This window comes from Oenanthe melanoleuca, chromosome 2, assembly GCF_029582105.1.
Source record: "Oenanthe melanoleuca isolate GR-GAL-2019-014 chromosome 2, OMel1.0, whole genome shotgun sequence".
Classification (NCBI taxonomy): Eukaryota; Metazoa; Chordata; class Aves; order Passeriformes; family Muscicapidae; genus Oenanthe; species Oenanthe melanoleuca.
The window spans coordinates 88,289,120-88,307,691 of record NC_079335.1 but is presented as its reverse complement, the minus strand read 5'-3'; the positions used below and the strand labels follow the sequence as shown (position 1 = coordinate 88,307,691).

The following is an 18,572-nucleotide window of genomic DNA, read 5'->3' as shown; positions in this document are numbered from 1 at the left end:
TTAGTAATTTGTTTTGACAGCATGGTACAGTGGATTTGTATTCTGGGGGCAGCTCAGGTCAGGTGGTTACAGAGGGAGGACACAGCCTGAGAAGTTACTGCAGGCCCAGCAGCAGCCCAGAGGCTTGTTCTTAATTTAGATTCTCAGGACAGGAGCTCGGAGCACTGGCAATTCCGCTTCCCTACAAGGATGGGCATGAAGCTCTTAAGGAGCTTCGATCCACAGTATAGATTCTGCATTCAGTTTCCACACCCAGTATCTAAGTCATTAGGGGTACCAAGCCAGGAGAACAGAGGTTCCTGAGGATTGCTAATGGATGTGAGTTCTTCTCTTCTAACCCACTGCTTGGTTGTAGGTGAGCATAGGTGGGGAACCAAGCCCTCTGTGGTTCTTTTAGAGCCCACTGTGTTTTCAGCTTGGAGAGATTTTGTAATTGGGCTGTGCACTGCCATGAATCTTCAAGGATTTCCCAGAAAATCTCCCTGTTAAATCATTTTTTATAGATATTAAAATCTTTTGCCTTGACTTTCTGTGCTTGGAGAAGGTGCTTTGGGTGCAATACAAGAAAGGCTTAAAGTTGCTGGGAAACTTGAAGGAAGCATTTAATATTTACTGCTGAAGGATTAAGCTTTTTACCAAAATATGTACATGGATCAAGATGTGAACTTCTTGCTCCCTCTTAGCACCAAAGAAACATTGGAAAAATCACTAAAATTTTAAAATATGCCCTAACTTTGCAGCAAAACTGTTTTCAGAGGTGTTTTACCATTATTTACAGCTCAGCTACTAATTTAGCTGCTTACTTGAGAAGTGGCAACTAGGAGTATCTGAAAAGATGCAAGCCAAAAACGTGATGAAAAGATGTTTCCATGTCTCTATAATGAATCACAACTGACCTTCTCAGCAGTGTGTCCTCCCACACTTCAGAGAATACATTATTACAGACATAAAATGGCAAGATTTTTTTTGTGCATTCTGTCTACAAAAATCAGCAGTATCTCAGGGAAACTGCATACACTACATATGCTACTTAATTGCTCTTCAAAGTGAAGGAAAAAATCAAGATGCTCTGCCTTCTGTGATACAAAGCATTGCCTGAAAGGGACTTAAATCTTGACATCCAAGACACCATGAGATCTCAACATCCTGGATTACACTCTCCCACCAACTTCCCACAATGTGGTGACTTTTGAGCACGGAAAGCACTCAGTGGCTGGAGTGGCCTCAACACAGAAAGTGTGGCTTACAGTGATATTAATGCCGTCCTCTTACTTTCCATGGCCGGAGCCAGCAAAGTTTCCATGAATGTGTCACGTAGCCAAGGCAGAATGGCTCAGACAACAAACTAAAAATTGACCAAGATCTTGCTGAACATGTTAGAATCCTGCTGACTGCAGATCACACACCGGAGGTCTCATTCCATTATGTTCACCCCTCAAATAAAAAGCAGACACCAACAGAAGTAGTTTTAATTCCCATACCTGCAAGCATGCTCTAATCTGTTACATTCAGTTTACCCAGATTTTCCCCACCGAGCAACTATATCATGTATATATCTGTATTCTGGGAAACATAATGCATATTTTGCTCCTGCTGGACTACTAACAACTTCAGTCAAAAGAGGACTACAAATATTTTTTTTCTCTGCCTGAGATTCATAATGTATAATGACATTTTTTTCCAATAATTTGCTAGGAGTTTTGGAGCAAGATTTTTTCTTCTTCATTTTTGTCTTTCAGGATACCACCTTTCTCTAGTTAATAAGATCAACATCTAGTCACCTACTTCATACTCATGAGTGCCTAGTAAATTAAGGCCTATAAAGTAGCTGGATCAAATTATCATGCAACGTTTACGAATCCCTTTTTTTTCTTATCTTGCAAGACTTGTAGGAAAGATTATGATTTAGGCAAATTCTTAAAAATGCCCCAAGCACATATTCCCCTCCTAGAGCTAAGGGTTTATTGAAAGAATACATTGAAACGTGACAGCATCATCTTTAAAAATACACTGGAAAGCCTAAACAAGAAATGCACAAACTAGTAACATAAAAGATTCCTTCTTCAGTAATAAACAGAAGTGCTTCCTATGGTCAGGTTTGAGCCCAAGAAATAAAATTCTATTCAGGCTATTCATGGATTTTTCATTTCAACACTTCTACATGCTGCTCTAACTTCAATTTCTCTTTTCACCAAAGTATATTGTACAGAGGGTATTTTTAATGTACTGACCAAAAAAAAGATGTCTGTTTGGTTATGTATTTACTCTGCAAAGGAATCATAACAGTTCTGCATTTTAACATAAAAATGAGTTCAAAGTATAACTTCAGTGTTATGTTGCTAGGTAATGATGTGACAAAGACACTACCCCTTTCACTGTGAAATCTGAAGTTTCTATTCAAATCCACTTTGAGATAATTTATGTATCAAAGAAAAAAGATGGATTTCAATCATTCCTACATAGAGCTTTTCACGTACCCGGACATGTTCCATTACCTTGCTCCTCTCTGACCTGCTTGCAGCTCTTCAGCTCCCAAAATGCAGCCTCATTACTTTGGATACAAAAGCATAAAAGAAACCTCATATGTGATCTGACAAAACTGAACAGGTACCTTTATTAAGAAACATGGAGAGAGGGCTAGGAAGAAAAAAGAAACTGAAAATACTGATTTATTTTCCTGTCAAATACTATCAATATTGCTGCCAGTCACTGTGTAGCAGTTGGTACAGGCTAAGAAAGGGTATTTGTCTTTAATTCAATGATGGAAAAGTAAAGAACAGATTTACAGTATTTCCCAGACAGTACTAGGCCATGATCTACATTAAATGTGAAAACGCACAAAATGATTGAAGGCACCTTGCCAAAACAAGGTCTTTCCTCCTAAGATGTAACTTGAAGACAATTTCCATGCCAAAAAAAAAAAAAAAAAACAAAACAAACAAAAAAAACCCAAACCAAACCAAACCAAACGAAAACAAAACAAAAAAAACTCAGGTCTCCCTCTTAAAATCCACAGGCATGATTTACAATGCTAAATCTCTCTTCCAGATTTGTCCTCAAAACTGTATTTGTTTGGGGTTTGGGTTTTGTCTAGCCTAGGCTTTTTTACAAACTCCAGGACTGAGTGCAGGGCGTGTAAATACTGTATATGGAGAGAATACTTAACTTTTCAGTTGACATTCCAGAGTGTCTCATGATTCAGAACAGATGAACAGACAGGCATTTAGTTTTTATTTTAGTTCTGGGCCATGATTATGTACTTTTTATTCAGTAAGACATAATGTTCATTTATTTCTTATACTTTAGAAATGTTACCTGTTCTTCAGTGTGTACACAAGCTGGTATTACTAATTTTGGTGAGATAGTTCACGTCAGAACTCTGAATTTAACCACCTGATCTACCCAGTATCTAATCAATTACTAAGATAAATATACCCCCCTAGATAGTACTCATAGTGTTTATGGCAGATCTGTATAATGTTTAATGATATGCTCATCATTGCTGTGACATCTGCACTTCTGCATGTTCAATCTCCAAAATGGATCAGTCACTTTCAATGTGTGGTACTCAAACTCCTGCAGTCCTTCAAGCAGGTCTTAAAGCTAGATGAAAAAAGTGTAATGGCAATTAGCTTGGAGGCATTTGCACTTCACTTGGAAAAAAAGTGAGGCTTTTCCAATTAAAGTTTTTAGAAACTACACAACAAAAATAGTAATTTCTTAATTTGCTACAGATTAACTTATGATAGGCATGGTTTAAAGTGAGAAACAAAATTGCAATGAAATATGCATATTACCCAATCTCTATTTTAACTGCTAAGGACCAGATACAGTGATAAATGAATGAATGGATAGAAGATCAAATGGATAGAAGATCAGGCCACATAAGAGCCTTATCAAGAAAGATGCTTGAGAGAAAGGGAGAAAATTCCCCCATAGCTTCAGAGAACATACAGTCAGTTCATGGCTCAGTATGAAGGAAGGAATAAAATCACTGACATGAATTCAATTTTGTCACAACCAAGTGAAAACGCCAAGCAAACCTGACAATGGACCACAATACAATTGCTTCCCCTTGGTCCACAAGCCTATTTTTTATGGGATCCTTCAAATGAACCTGAGAAATATATTGTCTTCAGCTTTGTCTCAAAATATCTACCAGTGATGTTCAATTCTGCTCAGAAACACAGTATGAAACTAGTTTACTCATGGCCCAACACATCCTGGCAGCCTCTCATAAAAAGCAGGAAAGGCTCCTGGTAATTGTTGCCATGAAGAGGTACCACCAAACAGAAAAGGACCAGAGAACAGGACCAGAGAAACTCACCCTTCACAAAATGGAACTGGCTGCAAATAACAGCTTCTCTTCCCAAAAATCCGTGTCAGACCAAACCTGGCCCTACAAATAGCTACAAAACAGACATGAGCATAAGGCTTATGTCACAGTCTGGCTCAGTTACTGTGGCACTTCAAGGCACTGACAACTTACTTCACATTGATTTCTTCATTGGTTAAATGGAGATAACACCAACTGCATCGATACAACGCTGTCATTAAAACATTAGCTCCCTCTTCCTCCTGTCTTCCCTTGGCCACTATCCAGAGGCTGCCACCTCTACTGACTTCACAAACATGCAGTCCCTCTTTCTCAATAGTACTATCCATCAAAAGTCAATGGGTACATCTGTACTCTTTTGGTACCCCAGCTTTGCCTTTGGTGTTACTCTGCACAGAAATACATGCAAGAAGTTCTTATACCATCTAAATTACTATAGCTCTGTGCTCATGACAATACTAGCAGGTGTAGGAATTCTCTTTTTTAAAACTTGAAAAAAAAATTATTCTGAAACATTTCAAATGTCGAGCAGGGGAAAAAAAGAATCCCAAATGTCAACACTTCCAAATGGAAAACAACCTGAGGTAAGCTTTATTTAAAGTAAGTGGGGCATCGCAGCAAAAGGAATATTTAGGAAGAGGAGAAGGTAATGAGTGGTGCAGTTGTGAGAAGATGTCTCACAGAATGGGGAGAAAAAGAGGAGAATAAATCCCTTCTTGAAAATGAGCACAAAGAAACAGAAGTGATACTAAAACCCAATGTTGGCTAGATGATGACAAATCCAAATATTCCCTTATGAATAAGTTTTACTGAGTATTATTCAGTTGTTTCACTTCGCAGGAATCCCATTCTTTTTGCCATCTACCTCCTCCTTGTCCTTGATCTACTCAAGTCTCCTCTGCTCTCAGACTTTTCTGTTCATGTTTTTTGCAAAGACTCCTCGCATTAGATTTCCCAGTTTTCCAGTGCTCCGCTCCACAAACCATCTGAAACTTCACAGCGCTAAGGGCGAAATGTCACTATTCAGCCAACAAAAGGAGGCAGGACAATGCACAGCTGCTCTTGAAAAGATTAAGAAAAGCAGAGGGGCCTTAGACCATCCTGTTGATGAAGTACCAACAGAGAAACTCCTATTTCTCTAAGACTTTCTCCTTCTCCTCTAGTAGAAGTAGCTGGCAGCAGCCTCTTTCCAAGGCTGAAGCCCCCCAAGCCCAGGCAGGTTGCTGCCCACGGCACCACACTGCCCATGGCAGCAAAGGAGCCTTTTGAGCCCATGTCGAGCCCTAGCCCCGCTGTCATAAGAGCTAGAGCAGAAAATCTTACTCTCCAACTGCCTTTGGAACCCCTCCTACTTGCAGAAGCACAGGAAAGCACAGAAGCTACCTGGGCTTGCATGCTGACTTCTTCTCCTAAGGCTGCATGAAGTTTAACCTCATTTGTACTGCATTGTGTGCACCAAAATAACAATCATGGTATTTTTTTTGCACATTTTGTAACCCACTTGCCTCACACACTTCTCAGAAGTACAAGACTCAACAAAGAATTTGCTTGGGAAAGAACAAAAAAGGGGGTGAATCATGCTAGTTCTGCATAAACCTGAGCCAACAACACAGAATAACATACTTGAAAGCATCTTCTGTTTACAGTTTGTCAAACATTGTTTTCAACATCTCAAACCCTGTGCCAGTAAGTAACACACAAGACAGACAGACATAAGCTGCTGCTAGACATAAATAGCAGCAATCCCATTTATTGCTCACCTGGTGTTTATTGGAGCCCTGAAATGCTTATGAAGAGGGAAAAAAAGAGGGAAAAGAGGAAAGACAAAATCAGAAAGAATTGCAGCACAGGGAGAAGCCAATGCTGGGATTTTTACTGACCCCTAAGACCACATTTCTGCAACAGCACTGCACTGATTCCCTCCTGTCACCACTGCCACCAGGGCAGTCTTATCTCACCTGCTATAACCTCATCTCCACAACTGCTTACAGGCTACAGACTCACATTGAGTCTTTCATAGGGCCCTTGGTACTTCAGTGTTACTGCCAGTGCTGCACTCCTCTGTGCTGTGCCACACAGACGAGCATTCCCTAGCAAAGGGGATGTGAGATGCACATGATCACACCACTCACTGCCTCTCCCTCCTGCTTTCCCAGCTTCAGCCATGTTTTGAAAAGGCAGGAATCTCCTAGATGCACACTTTCCAGATAGTCTAATGAGCACCAATATTCAAAGTATTATTCTGTAAGTGGATCAGTCAAGAAGTAATTAACATTCATTTGCTTTGGACCCAGATGCAGTGAAGTGCACCAAAATACTGTATTTTTTAACACTATAATGGTGTGGACATACACAGTATATAATTATCTCACATGCATATGTGAGCATCGTGACCACCATGGGGGCAAAAATCTGAGTAGCTGCACATCCAAGGAAGAAAAAATTGCAACAAAAGGTCCCTTAGGGACTGCTGATAAGAAGGACATCCCCCCAAATATACAATGATGAGTGGGAAGACAAGGAACAAGATGAGCAGTATCAAGAACAGAAGAAACCCCCTCCACTTTTGGGAAAGGGACAAGTAAAGGTGACAAAGGGACCATAAAATTGTGCAGCTTGAGTGGTACATATATTGCTAAATATCTATAGTAAAAGTGTGCACCACAGCATTGCACTTTGCAAAGGTTTTATAGATACAGGAAATGAACTGACTAATGCAAACTTCAGTCCTCTAAAATATTCACATATAAAATATATTTCACATCCCTTCCTAACCCTCTTCAGAGATCAGTCTTTCATTCGAAACTAATATAAATCAGAACACAATGAAACCAAGCTATTTGGTACACTACAGCCATTTCCAAATTCTTGGGATGTGTAAATGTGTGCTTTCTCTCTCATTGCAGCAGAATCTTATGCCAAGTGCAACACATGTTGAAAAATGCAGGGCTGATGCCTCTTCGGACCTGACTGAGCTACCAAGTAAGATGGCAAGTATGTTCTGCAAGCCATCTGCTTTTTCTGATGGAACAGAGAGAGTAAAAATGTTTACAGTTATTTTAAAAACTCCTGCCCTATTAGCAACATTCCACCGAAATGCAAACATACACATTCTAAAGCACAGTTTACTTCCTTTGGCTAGAACACAGCTTTTATGGGGTATTTTGTTTATTGCAAGAGTTTCTTAGCTGAAAAAAATAGCTGTACACAATTCTAAGTAGTTTGAATGCCTTGGTTTTGCAGGCTACAAATGGAAAAGAAATATATCCTTACTCCCACAGATATCTAAATAGTAACAATTTCCAATTATTTCCACAGCCAGAAATCATCGCTGCGGCATCACCATTACAGTTAGGAAGAAAAAAAAAAAAACTTCCCACGTAACAGAATGAAAAATTAACAAAAGCAATGGTTTCAGCTTATTGAAGCAGAATCTATTATGGCCATGTCAAGCCCTTTTCTATTTCAAGTTTAATACGACTCCTGGATCTATAAAATTACCCTAGTGACAGAAGCTATGCAAGCTGAGACCATTGTTAGCTGAAAACCTGCAAAAACTGATTGGTGCTCAACCCAATAGCTCACAGTGCTCTTACCCCAAAACCTTTCTTAAGTGTAGTGTGAAGGTATCTAGATGTCCTGGCATGGGTGAGAGGAAATTTAGGGCATGGCACACCAGTAGAGCTGCTGCAGGCTGTGCCCTGAGCAATGCCCCATGCAAGTCCTGGCACTCCGTGTCAAGCTGCTCCTGACACTGCTTTCTGGAGGCTGCCCAAAAGTGCAACTCATATGGCCTCCCAGAAACTGCTCTGGCTTCAAGACAGAAAGCCATGTAGGCAGGTTAAAAGCTTCCAGAGCCCTCTTTGTCACAGGATGCAAGATCTGCGTGTCTGGGCATGCATTAGCCCAGACACATCCACTGGGAGGATTTTGGGACACAGACAACAGTCAGACAAAGGCTGGACTTGGAGCATAAACACAACTGAGACCTATTATGCCCCCTGAAATAAACAGAGCATGTCTAAAGGCTTTCCCCAGCTGCATTTGAGCTCACTCAAGGCTGGCTCTTGGTTCAGACAAAGTCAGTGAAGTTTGCACAGATGCCAATAACTGCGACTGCACCCTCCATGTCGCTGTCACTGCACCAGAGCACCGAGCTCACAGGGGCCAGGGAAGGAGTGTATGGATGTGGTGGCAGCTGTAGCTCCAACAGGTGACATGTGGGCACAGCAACATCCCCAGCTATCCCTGACCTCTCCCTTTGGGCAGCGTCCTGCTGGAGTGCAGAGTCCAGCTCTGCCTGGCACAGTCCTCAGCAGCCCACCCTTCCCTAGGGGTTACTCTACCCAGCTAACACTGAGGTTAATGTTCCATTAATGATACTAAATCAGAGACACTGAGCTCTTTCTTGGATAGGGGTGGGACCACTGTCAAAGTATCAACTTCTCCAATTTTCTTTTTTTGTATTTAAAGGAGTAACTTCACTCTGACCTTTCAAGTATGTGTTCTTGAAACTTTTGTTACAAACTAAAATACAGAAATGTTCTGTGCAAGTTGGTAAGGAAAACACACTTTATGAAGTTCAGCTTGAAATACATATTAATCAATCTTATCCTAATTTCTTGAAACACACAGCTAGATTCTCATCCTGTTTAAGCTACCCTGAATTCAGCATAAGTGAAGACATTCTCACCCTAGCTGGCTTCACAAATATCAAATTTCTTCATTAATTCAAACTATCAAGGGTAAAACTTAAACATATTTGCTTGATGCTTACTCACAATTTGTTTTTAAAAATAAAACCAAGTACATTTATTCTAGAGTTAAACGCCCCACCTCCCCCCCCCAAAAAAAAAAAAAAATCACAAAAACCAAAAAACAAGCAAACAAATGAAAAACAACAAAGAAACACCACACCAACATCCTCCAGTGACTTCTGGCCTGTTTTCAGGTCAGGTATATTAGTTACTGTTAGTGAGGTACATCAAAGTCTCTATCACCACAGAAACTACGTCTATTTTTCCCATGCTGACAAAGAGACCAGAAGAGTACTACTATCTGTAGGGCTTTTATCAGCTCATTCAACCTCTCCCTCTATCATTTCCACCAGCTTTATTTGATCTGAATTTGCAGGCCAAAAAGTCCTTACTGACTACTATAGGCAATGCGTGACCTGGGCAACATCTCTGCAGCACAGAGGCAAAGGTTGAAGAGGCCATTTTTGTTTAGGTTTTCTGATTGCCCTTAGAAGTTACACAGAAGGTCTTAAGAGGTCTCTGAGAACTCAGAAAAGGATAGCAGGGAAACAAAAGTTCACAGCTATCCTATGATGTTTCAAGGCTTTGCTTCAGAAAGAAGTAAATACTGAGATTGCATGCAGACTGTGTATGCTCTCCAACACTCTTAAACTGCATATTTTTTCCCTTTTATTACTGGGTTTTACTAGTACTTGCCTAGGAACACATCTTAGTTACAAATTATCAAAAGCAAAATGACAAGAGAAATTTTTTACATAAGGCAAGACAGACTAACATCATTCTTTAGAAAAGCATCCTGTGTCAGCATGGGTAGCACATGCTTCTTGTACAAGACAAGCAATGCCATCTCAAGCTCTGTCCATCTCCCATTACCCTGCTTCTGTAAATAAAAGGCACTGACAGATCTTACCGCTGTACAAAAGATGCAGCTGCATTCCTGAAGAGTGGTCATCTTATCCAGGGAATATTCACATAGACATAGCTTGCAAGTGAGGAGAGGCTCCAGAGCTAACTCTCCAGCTTCTGACTCATCAGCTGTCATGGTGTGAGGACAATCCTTCCCAGCAGAGTCCATTAGGTCATTAATGGTGCAACTCAGCCTGAAAAGAGAAATCAGTAGCTAAAATATCACATAAGCCATGCAGTCACTTCCACATCTCAGATCAGTACAAGTACCTGCACACCCAAATGTACTACTAAGCATCTTGGGGCCAGTCTCAACTTCAGGCCATTCAAAATTTCCAAAGAGAGCACACCTCCTCAAAAGACCCAACTGGCCGGGTTCTCTGAGAACATTCATCTTGCTAGCACAAACCACCTCAGTCAGGCTGCTTAACATCAAAATAAAGGAAAAAACAAACAAACATAAAATAAAAGTCACACAGATGAGGCATTATACATATGTATACACACACACACATATATACATCACTCTGCCTTTTCAAATGAGTTTCAGATTCATACTCCTCCTACCCAAATGGGATTCTTCAGTCTTCACTGCACCCACACAGTTCCAGTGTGGCTTGGAAATTCCCCTAGGCAGTGCAAGACAAGAACTTTCTAAGCAAGTACTTTAAACATTTAGTCTGTAATGTAGGTGCTGGGCACCATGAACTCCACCTTCTCCATGAGGTGTCACTGAGACAGTGACATCTAAACCCAGGAAAGGGCTTCAGTTTTCATGTGCTACTTCACACAGGGCTGGAGCTTAAAACCAAATGAGTATTTCATGTGCAATCCTCTTTTTTTGCATTGCCTTGATGATACCAAAAAGTAGCTTTTGTGCATCCCACTTCCTGCCATCCAGCACTTCTACTTATTTCATTAGACCTCTGAGGCATTTAACTGATGTTTGTGAACCAAGTGCACTAGCACTTTGATAGAGAGAAGCTCAACAGAGCCATGTTTTCACTACATGTCACAGCAGTGCTTGGGGATGAAATTTCTCTTCTTTCATGAGCAGCAAATGGAATTGTCATGCCTGCATATAATGCTTTCTGGCCTAAACATTTGAAAATACTGCACCATAATCATAAAAAAAAAAATCTCAAGATCCTCATTCTTACACAGTAACACTGAAAAAGGAATTAAAGATAATATCCTTGTGCCTAAGCTGAAACAATGCAAAGTCTATTAGTAGATTTTTCTCACCTCAGCAGAGACTGTGGGGTTTACAGCAGTATTTAAAGCACAGGAAAATCTATCCCCATCTCTTGGCCCAACTTCCACAGACCTCCTTCTGAATACACCTTGCTGATGACAATACAACCTTCACACATATTTTACAAGCAGAGACCTGATGGCCAGCTGTGCACAGCTGCTTGCAGCAGCACCAGGAGTGCAGCTCTACTAAATCTGAAGAGCTGCATCACAAATGAAGGCTGCATGAACACAAAACCAATCAAGACCCATGGATGTGCCTGTGAGATCTGACATCTCAGGAGGCAAACCAGAGACCTGAGCCCTTTGGTCCTCCTGTGCTGGCCTCCCCTGCAGCCCTGAGCACCCTGTGGGCAGGGCTGTCAGGTCACATTTGGCAGCACATCCCTGCTGCCATTCTGTGCCTGCTGAGTGGCCAAGGCAGCTGCAGACCATCAGTGCATATGTGACACTGCCTGCTGAATTCCTCCCCAGGGGGAGAATCATGGGGATCGTGGAGTTTGTGGAACCTTTCCCTGTGGCTCCCACCTCATAACCTTACTCACAGCTGAGCCCAGCCCCAGGCCAGTCCCCAAAGCTTCATGCCCTGCGCTCCCACAATCTGCAGGAAGACACTTTCTCTTCAAAAGCCACAAAACCACAACAAATCTGGGTCAGAGAAAATTTACCTCTTCTTAATTTTAACACTTGGCAGTTTCTTAGCTAGCCTGTCAGAGAAGCCATCAGATTTGTAGCTTGGAATGTTTTTCTTGTAAGCACGCAGTTTTCAGAGATACGAGCATCATGGCCAAGATTCTGGCAACCAAATTCCTGACCACAAATCCAAAGCAAAATCTCTTTTTATGGCTTGCCATCACTAGTTCATAACATATGCTATTCCCACATTATTCTTGTTCCAGTCCTGGGGCCTGCAACCATGATGCCCCTCACAATTTGCTCCACACAGCTGCAGAGCTGGAGCTCCAGCACGGCCAGAAGCCTTAGGAGAAAGCCTCCCTCTGAGTCAGGAACTGCAACAACCTTCTGTAATTCCTGCAGGGGGGTGGGAGGGGGGAACACTGAGTCACTGGAAACACTATGGCAGATCAAGAACTACCTGTTATTTAAACCTTTGTGCTAAACATTATCTCAGTATTGAGGAGAACTGTAACACATTTACTCGGGCTGCTTTTCAAAGGCAGCTGCATCTGTACAGGTGAGCTCCTCACCCTCACCCTGCACTGCTCTGAAGTTTCTTCGTTTATACAGTAAAAGGCAGCAATGCTAAAAGGATGGATGCACAAAAGAACAGGTAGGAATATTTCAGGATATGGGAATGGATATAAAATGGATACAGCTGTTTCAAAAGTCTTGTAACTAGAAGGGTTATGACCCTGCATGCAGGCAGCATTAAGGCAGCTATAGGAAGATTCAGGCGTATGATTGAGGTCTAGGGCTAGAGGCTAATTTTAGATGGCCTAAATCCAGCACTCAGTGTAACAGGGAAGAGCAGGCTCCTGATACACCATACTGTGCTAGCAGCAACCTAATGCCACAGTGTGATGGCTGTAGGGACTCATTATGATATCCCATTGTCATTGATGATAACCCTTGTCCCTGAAGGCTGTAGCTTAAATTCAGTTTTGCTCCCTGTCCCTCCACACATCCATCTTTCCCTCACACCACAATGCCAGAGCACAGCTGAGGTTCTCCCTCAAATAAGCAGGGCATCCTGTGGGAATCTCCAGCAGACAACACCAAGCAAGCCTGGCACATGCAAGGATCCAGCTCCAGACAGCCAGGCTGGCTCACCTCACCACAGCCTCATTAACTCCATCAGAGCTCATCAAATGAAGTGAACAGGATCAGAGAATAGCTCAATGTCCTGCCTGCTCAGTCCTGGAAGGAAACACTGTGGCTACCAGGAAGAGCACTCCTGCCAGGGCCAGCTTGTCCAGGAGCAGCTCTCCAGGTCAGGCTGGCACAGGCACAGCCATCCTGTACACCTGCCTGCCCAAGGGAGCCCCATCCTACAGCAGCTGGGCTCTGGAATCCCCTCTGCAGGGGAGGCTCATTCTCATCACCATCACATCAGATGGTGGAAACAGTGGGGAAAGAAAGAAAGACACATCTTCCTCCAGCTCCCAGCCTCTGCCCCTCCTGTTCTTCCCCAACACTTCAAAAATGTATTGCCCTCTCTCAAGCTCTCCAACTATCTCCTCAACTTTATCAACCCAGAAGAACTGACTTTTCCAGGTGCTGCAGGGAAGCCATGAAGCTCCACCTCAGTTGCTCTGAATTTTTACGGCTTTCACTTTGCTATGCTTATCCCACAGACTGTCATTATTTAATTACACATCCATCCATTAAAATTCCTATTGTAATTACAAGTGAGTTGCCAATAGGGTAGATTGAAAATAAAGCATCTTGGGTGTATGTGTTGAGCAGGGAAGAGGGAGTCACTGAAGATTGAGTTAGGAACAAAAAGTAAAAGACCATTCCATATTGGGTTATACGAACAAAAGTGATCAGAAATAAAAGTAAATGGAAAGTTTCTGGAAAACAATGGACATTCATATAAGTTCAATGCATTGTGAAGCATTAAAACCTTCCCTTTCGTGCTTACAAACACAAATTACCTGTTTAGGAAAGCATCCCAAAGCAAGAAATGTGTCACTGAAACTGTAATGCAGCACCTCAACTCCACAAAAAAAATCTCCACCTAACAGCAGCACAGGCTCAATGAGATGTTATGGAATACAGATAAATGCTTCTTGGGGGCATTCTAATCCAGAGAAATATACTGGTTTGAATGTACTGAAATATACAGCATGAGTCATGGCTGGGAAGGGTCAAACTGGCCCCATGATCCATGAACACTCAGGAACTCTGAAGATCCACTTTTTTTGTCTACTTCTATCAGCCACGTACACGCACACACACGGATGACACTCCTTTCACACTGCACAGGATTTCCAGGAAATTGGGCATCTTTCCTCAAATTGTACGCTGCTCACCTCCTAAGAAGACTCATACTTCCCTGGCTGTGACCCTACTGCCACAGGATAAGGCAGCACCAGCAAGTCTGAACAAATGTGAGCGAGTTATGGAGAGCCAGCCCTGGTGGGGTGTGAACTGCAGGGTCACCAGGACCTCAGCTTGCCAAGCACTCAGACCTGTCACCATTTCCATTGCACTCATCTGCCTGTGGACACTTTCGCTTTGGGAGGTGACACAGCTTTGTGCTTTCTTGTAGCCCTGAAACATCTCAACACTGCCCACAAGCAAGAAAACATCAGAGAGTGCTCAAAGCAGAAAGAGCTGAAAAGGGTAAGTACAAGCAGAAGCACTAACACCAAAGCATGGAGATTTTGAATGAAATATTAAAAGCAGAAGTAAAGCACTGGAGGAAGGAATGCAGAACTTGTCTGCCTTCAGGGCCTCCTGACAGCAGTGTGTCTGATGTCTAACCTTGAAAATGACTTCCTAACAGCAAGTATCTGCAATGCCTGCTTCTAGACAGGTACCCATTGCAAAGCCTGGCATTAGAGTCCCAAACTCCCTGTGATGAGGGTCACAGAGCAGCTGGGTGGGTGTCTGGGAGACAGCCAAGGTCAAGCCACCCCAGCTTCACAGAGGTATCAAAAAATTGATGCAACCTACTGCTGAAACTTTCCCTGGAAGCAGGAATTTTAAGGTAACATCTTGTTAGAGTCACACAAAGGCTCACTTGAGTCTGCCTCAAACCATGACTACTACCAAAGAACAGAAGTTACTCTGTGTATGCCATAGAGAAAACAAGCCAGGCAGTCTCCTGACCTGCAACATCAGGACATTGTCGGCATGCCTGCAACCAACTCACTGTATTCAGTAAAAAAAAGTGTCTGAATGTGACTTTCACCACTTAGAAACATCACATAGAATCATTAAAGCCTCCTGCACTGAAGCTGGAGGAGAATGAATGGAGTATGTTCAGCACCACAAATTCTGCTTTCATTTTTTCACATGCTGCATCCAATTGCAAAAGCAGAGCTCCTGGAGAAGCTACTTCAAGTCTTGTGTTTATAAACAATTCTGCTGAAGTTCATCAAGCTGTATGCTTTTACCTGCAAATAGAATTTAAAGGAAGGCAAGGAATGCACAAGTATTAAACACACTGCTCCAGGAAACAGCAATGGAACAAAAAGGGTCCTTAATATGTTTTCCCCTTGGGCTGGCAGGTCCATCCTGTGAGCAGGGTGAGACCTGAGAGGCCTCTCTGCCCCAGTACACCTATAAACCAGCACTCAGACATGTGGACTTGGATAAACATGGTGAGACTGAAAAGAGGTATAAGGATACATGTTGGTCTAATATATAACACAGCACTTCCCTCTTTTACCAAAAAAACCCAAAAAACCTCCAAAAAAACCCCAAACAAACAAAAAAAACCCCAAACTTAGCATCAAAGTCTCAGCATGTGTGTTACACTCCTATTTAGTGTACCAGGTATTTGCTAAAATCTCTTAGAGAAACATTTGCAAGCACTGCAAGTTCTTTCTCATGCCTTAGAAATTTTTCAAGTACTCCACCCATTATGAAATTACTTCAGTGCCATACAAAAACCTGGTTTGACATTGTTCACTCAGGATTCTGTTGTTTCCTGTAACTAAGGTTCCCTCATTAAAAGATAAAAAAAGAAAACTGCCTGAAAAACATGAGTGTTAAAAACCAATGCTAAAAATCAGGCCCTTGGGCGAAAAGAGCAATTACAGAAAGATTTAAAAAATATAACAGAGGGGTATTAAGATAATGGGGTCAAATTACAAGATATGAAATTAGGACTTGTGAAGACAACTGTCAGAAGCCCACATTTCTATCAATTTCAGTGAAATGCCATCATTGCCAGTTTTGGTTACCAGTCCTTAGCTGTCCCAAATCTCTCAAGATAAGATAATGTCATTCAAAATTCATTACAAAGACAGCTTTTTTTAAACTCAGCATTTCTGCTCAGAGAATTAGTCCTAGTCAAGTACACTGGAGCTTCTGTGGTCTTTCAGACAGACCACTAACCCACAGTGCAATAATTTCTCCTTATGATATGCACTGCCTACACAGAGCTACCTATCCAGTCCACACAGCATTGCTTATCAGGCAGTGATCCAGTTAGGCTGTAAAACATATGATTAAAGCCTCAATTTAAATAAGCCTTCATCTTCAAGAATGACATTTAATCATATGTTTAAGTGCTCCTGTGTATCAAAGCCTGAATATTCTGCTTCATTGCAACGAGGTTATTAAGAAGTTAAACAAGTACTTAGATTTTCTGAAATCATGGTCTCAAAAAAAAAAGCAACCAGATCCACAAATAGAAGATCTCATTTTAAATACATTTTTAATATATTTAGAATTATTGTGTTAGTTCTGAGCCTTAAAACAGCAAGCACTTGATTACATGCATGTATGAGGAGTACCCATTTCTGGATTACCATAATATGCTACCAAGCCGAAGCATTAGAGAGAATAAAAGCATTTCAGTATCTGTTCTCTTTGAGCAAGGCTTAAGAAAAGTCAGATGTATAACATTTCATTACAGCTTTCTACACTGTAAAATTTTTTTTGTCAGAAAACTTGTCTAAAGGACAAGCAGCCTAGGTAAATGTGCTGGTATATGAGAACACACCAGAGGCAGTTTCTCTCACTTGTTTTCATTGAAATGCCTGGGGAAAAAAACCCAAAACCTTGAGCTGCTGTTCAAGAAGCAGTAGCTATATGGAGTATTTTCATATCATGCTAGCAACCAAAAAATAAATATATCAAATACTTTTATTGGAATGCAGTGAGTGGAAGGCCTCTTGCACAAAAAAGTTAAGGAACTGACTACAGTAATCCAGAATATGATCCAGACTTCTGCCAGGAATTTTTATACCAGCACTTTGGGATATTTAAAATACACATTGAACAGCTTCCCAAATGTCACATGCACTCAATCATTCCAAAACATTCTAACAAACCAAAACACCACTAGGACACATATACATATCAGTCTCCACAAGGCTTTGAGAGTACAGTTGTTGGATAATTTGTCTACTTCACTTTAATTCTGTGAGGTATGAATAACTGAAAATTTAGAACACCAGTTCTCCACAGCAACTTCTTGTGACCCTATGTCAGTAGTATGTCCTCGGGGAGATGGGTTTTTTTGCAAGAAGATCATGGATATTAATTGAATATAGCAGAATTGATTTTTTTTCTCAAACAGATGTGACTCTGCAATTGTGGGAATTCTGTACAGATTTTCTTGCAATAGTGCTTGAGAACAGGCAAGAGGGAAAAAAGTGGGGTTTTCCCCTTTCCACTCTCAAAAAGCAAGAGAGTCCAAGAACAGGAAGTCTATGAGCTAATGATGAAATAAATGCTGCCATTCATAGCTGAAGGGAACTAGGAAAAGCACTTTTGGATCCCTTAAAGATAAAAACATGTCAACTAAAAGAGAAATAACTCTGTTACTAAACTGAAATGCAAAAATCAAACCATGGTATTCGACTCTTTCCAAAACTGACAGGAGCCACACAATGGCAATACTCATTGAATCCATGAGGATGGGAGCAATCCATTCTGCATGGGATGAGGTCACACCTTACTGCAGAAGCCACCACTTTCACTCAGTTCTGTGCTTGAAACTAGGACACACCAAAGTTCAGGACACAGCTCTATCAACACTGGCAGAGAGAGCCACAGCTTCCTGCACCAGATCTACTGGATGTGAGTCCTGGGCAGGCCTGTGGGTTTGTCTTGGGGTGACCCAGATGTACCAGGCTTACTGTGCCTGAGCAGTGGGATAGTGCTGGCCCCAGGCACAGGGTTGCTTATGGTGACATGTTCTGCTCCTGCAGGAGGTCAACAGCAGGATTCTCCTAAGGTTTTATGCTCATCCCAGTCACAGTGCTCAGCAAAGCTGATCAGCACAAAACATGGTGAAACAAAGTGAGGTCAGACAAGAGAACTGGAGTGTTTTGGCATCAAACATTTCCAAATATTTCCAAAACATACTCAAACAACAAAATTATACCAAGTGGAATTCCAAGTACTGGTTACCAGGTCTGAGATTAAAATCTAAAGCTTTTCTAAATAACATCCTCTGTTCTTAATGACACTATGCAACATATGTTAATGCTAAGCTGCAAGGAATTTCCACCCAAACTAGTTTGGTGCACTTTACTTTTAACATCCTGTTGACAAGAGGTAATATAGCACTATTAAATAAAACACATTCTTCAAAATGACAAATGATAAATCTTTCTGTCAGACCACATGAAGGCTTTTGGTAACTGTGGCATTTACTAAGTAAAAGGAATTGA

General features: G+C 41.5%; 1 protein-coding gene across 3 annotated transcripts in view; it reads right to left on the bottom strand.

Moving 5' to 3' along the window:
- Window positions 1–18,572, bottom strand: part of RNF144B (ring finger protein 144B) — a 69,134-nt gene that overhangs the window by 19,270 nt on the left and 31,292 nt on the right. For all 3 annotated transcript variants that reach the window (XM_056483965.1, XM_056483964.1, XM_056483966.1), the window contains exon 2: window positions 10,004–10,193. In XM_056483965.1, coding sequence (XP_056339940.1) covers window positions 10,004–10,168 — 165 coding nt within the window. In that variant the 5' untranslated portion in view covers window positions 10,169–10,193. The remainder of the gene's footprint in view (window positions 1–10,003; window positions 10,194–18,572) is intronic.